The following is a 3,583-nucleotide window of genomic DNA, read 5'->3' on the forward strand; positions in this document are numbered from 1 at the left end:
AATGACTTTACAATTAATTGGTTTCTGTTCAGATGAACCAGTTGCAGGAGCTTGGGCTTGTTTACTCTGGCTGCCGAGGCTTATTGGTCCGTTTTTTCTCCCTTGGATGAAATAAAGGGACAACTTCTTAAACACCCAATGACAAGAGGAAGATCCGTGTCAGACAAAAGTATTTTTTATGTGACTGTAATGCTACCCAACTCACGATTTACTATTATGTTCTGCATGTGGGATTCAAATGCTTGAGGTGTTAGCTATGTGTGGATAATGAATGATCTAACAATAACCAAGGCAGAAAGGAACATTATTTATTATTAGTTCAGTTAAAATACATGGTGGAGATTTTTAATATGTAAATGTTTTAAAATGAATATAAATAAAAAAGAAACTAGTTTAGAAATTGTCATTAAACAGTTTTATATTATAATAATTACAATATTATTTATATTACAATGTGTACAAAATGACTGTTATTTCTCACAGCATCCATTTCATTTATAGACCATTATGTGAATATAGAGATGTTTGCACGTTTCTTCTTGCTCTTGTTATAGTCGATGATTTATGCTGGTTAAGATTTATATGACAGTGACAATGCGATGCTGATCAAATCCCATTTTCATTGATCTAAATCAAATCATTGGTTTAAAAAGTGTCCACAGTTATAAATAACTGAAAGACAAATATCAAAGGTCAGAACTGTGATCAGTCATGCTCACTATTGATGATAAATCACATCAATCTTCATTATGCAGAGATTTAATTCCAGCTTTGCCTGTTATAAGGGTTAACTGCATTTGTATTAACATGAACCCTTGGATAATCTAAACCATGTTGTAGCGGTGGTAGTTGCTGCTGCTGCCATTGTTTTTGAGAAGGTTGCTGCTGCTGCCATTGTTTTTGAGAAGGTTGCTGCTGCCATGTTGGTTGTAGTTCCAATTGCTGTGATTCATCTTCTTTTTCTCCATCAGACAATTTCAGGATTAAGCAAAACAGGAGTCCATCGAGAAAGACGTTAAAATTTGTGAAATAATAAACATTTGCATAAATTGTATTATAGTCAGCTGTCAACCTGCTGTAGAATAGGTACCTTAGAACAAAACTGGGGAAGTAGACAGCAAAGAAAGTGACCATTGAGATAACTGTAATGCCTATCTTCACTATTTTTCCCCCTGTGGCAGGAGAGCTTAAAATAGCTGTTGAAACAATGGCCACAGCCAATCCACAGATGAGAATTTCTAGTAGGTATTCTGCCTCAATGGTGTAGAGCACAGAACTGTAGTGTAAAACACAAATCAGTAAAGACACCACAGAGAAAACACAGCGTAGCTTGGCTCCCAGGTGTGGGCGATACAGGTATAGGAGTGATATGAGGGCGGTGAGGAGATGTATCATCACTAAATACCGTCTTGATGCCATCCACAGGATTTGGGTGTACAGACATGGGTTTCCAGAACAGGTAGCTGCAGCCAGGTGACTTCCGTAGGTCATTGCTCCGATTACATTTAGAACATCGATGAAAAGCAGAACGAAAAGAGAGACATGGGTGTTCTGAACACCTTTCAGGTTCATGTGCTCACATGAAAAGGAAGTGATGAAGCTATTTTTAAGGAGGCTTAGTGCACCTCGTTGGTACCAGAAGGCACCGATATAGGTAACCAGGCCCAGCAGAGAGGTGGACAGGAGAATTCCTGCTTGCAATTTAAGGTTCCCTACAACCCCCGATCTTGTTGTGCTGAATGGCATTTTTGGGCCATAGGACCATTTGCTGATTATATCTGTGAAGTTCTCCATGAGGTGATGATTGTAACCAGCGTGGTAGATTTCCTGGAGGAGAGAGGAGAACAAATCAAATCAAATCACTTTTATTGTCACGTCACATGTGCAGGTACACTGGTACAGTACATGCGAGTGAAATTCTTGTGCAATATTCTTGAACAATATCTGTATCAGTATTTTGCCCTAGAAATAACATTAATATACATTATACATTTTCATGTATAATATAATTCTGTTGGAAAATTTAGAGTGTAATGAGAAACATGTTGCTGCCTGCTCACATAAAGGGCACGAGGGCTTAAATATGTGCTAATTGACTTAAGTCTTTCTTGTTTCTCTTAAGCTCTAATTGTGAAAGTAGACAGTTCCAAATTAAAGGCTGGAATTTTCACTTTTCTAGAATAACATACAGGAAAAAAATATGCAGCCCCTGCTCAACAAACAGGAAAAACAACAACAAAAAAAACCATTGAAAACATTTTTTTCTCTTATAATCAGACACCATGTAAAAATCATTTCATCTTTTAATTTTTACATAAACAACATGAGAATTTGAAAGTAAAAAAACCCCCAGAAAATTCAATCTTACCTTACTTACGAAGTGATCTCCTGTCTCTGGGGTAAAATTCACCAACTGGCAAACACTGCCACTCTGAGCTGCATATATATGGATGTAATTATGTTGTAAAAATTAGTCAAGCACATGTCAGACTTATTGGGGCGTGTTCTTCTATTGCTTAGAAATCATTTATTTACAGCGTGTTGAACAGACTGCTGAGAAAGTATTTACAGTATATTTTTGTCAAAATGCCACATAATTTAAAATAAAAAGGATTTTTGCATGAGGTAAAAGGTACACCCTAAAATGTATTTTTAGTCTTTAGTTTTCAACCTGAAAGCTTGGGTATTTATTATTTTGTGTGTGTGTGTGTGTGTGTGTCTGTGTGTGTGTGTCTGTGTGTGTGTGTGTGTGTGTGTGTGTGGTATCTCTCTTATTTTATTATGTGATCCTTTGTTTCATGTGCAGTACTTTGGTTAACTTTATTGTTTTCAAATGTGCGTCATATTTATATTAGGATTGGATTGGGAAAGATTCAGAGAAATCTGGAGAAATCTCTGTGCGCAGTGGACAAGGCTAACAATCAGTATTGGATGCCTATGATCTCTGGGTCGTCAGGCAGCACTGGATTAAAAACAGGCAAAATTCTATCATGGAAATCACTGCATGGATTCAGGAAGACTTTTCAAAGACAGGTAACTTTCATTGTAAACATGGCTTACTTTACCATTCACAACTGAAGCTTATATGTTTTGAAACTGTGTTTGTAATGTGTAACTTAAGCGCACGGATTAATAATTTGTATTCGTTTTTACACGTTAAAATTTGTTGTGGAGATTTGGATAATGTTTTACAAGAAAGAGAAAATGTGTTTGTTATGTGTCTGCAAGCTGTCTGTTTTTTTCCCTCTCCTTTTGCTTGCCATTTCCCTGGGTACACAGACTGCAAGCTGTTGCCTATTTTGGAATATCCAGCTAACTGGAGAGAGGAGCTTTGAATGGACCAACCAGGAGTAAGGAGAGCCCCATAAAAGGAAACTCGGCTGTGGCTAGAGGTGGCTTTCTCCTCCTTCTCGCTAAGGATCATTTGGCACATGTGTTGAGCTGCCCTGGAGCATTTAATTTGTTTGTGAGAGGTTTGTGGTGGGAATAAGAGGGCTGGGTAACTCTGTAATGTTTTGAGCTTATTTTGTGAGACGAGGATTAGGATCTTCTTTCTTTGTTGCTTCCCTCTTATAGTAAATCT

At 37.3% G+C, this 3,583-nt stretch overlaps 1 protein-coding gene across 1 annotated transcript; it reads right to left on the reverse strand.

Moving 5' to 3' along the window:
* Positions 1–294: 294 nt before the first annotated feature.
* Positions 295–2,423, reverse strand: LOC102079267 (uncharacterized). Its single transcript, XM_005464949.4, has 2 exons — positions 2,369–2,423; positions 295–1,827 (listed from the first exon to the last, which is right to left on the reverse strand). Exon 2 carries the CDS (start codon positions 1,792–1,794, stop codon positions 760–762), a length of 1,035 nt encoding a protein of 344 aa, XP_005465006.1. The 5' UTR covers positions 1,795–1,827; positions 2,369–2,423; the 3' UTR covers positions 295–759.
* Positions 2,424–3,583: the final 1,160 nt, after the last annotated feature.

This window comes from Oreochromis niloticus, linkage group LG3, assembly GCF_001858045.2.
Source record: "Oreochromis niloticus isolate F11D_XX linkage group LG3, O_niloticus_UMD_NMBU, whole genome shotgun sequence".
NCBI classification, from domain to species: domain Eukaryota; kingdom Metazoa; phylum Chordata; class Actinopteri; order Cichliformes; family Cichlidae; genus Oreochromis; species Oreochromis niloticus.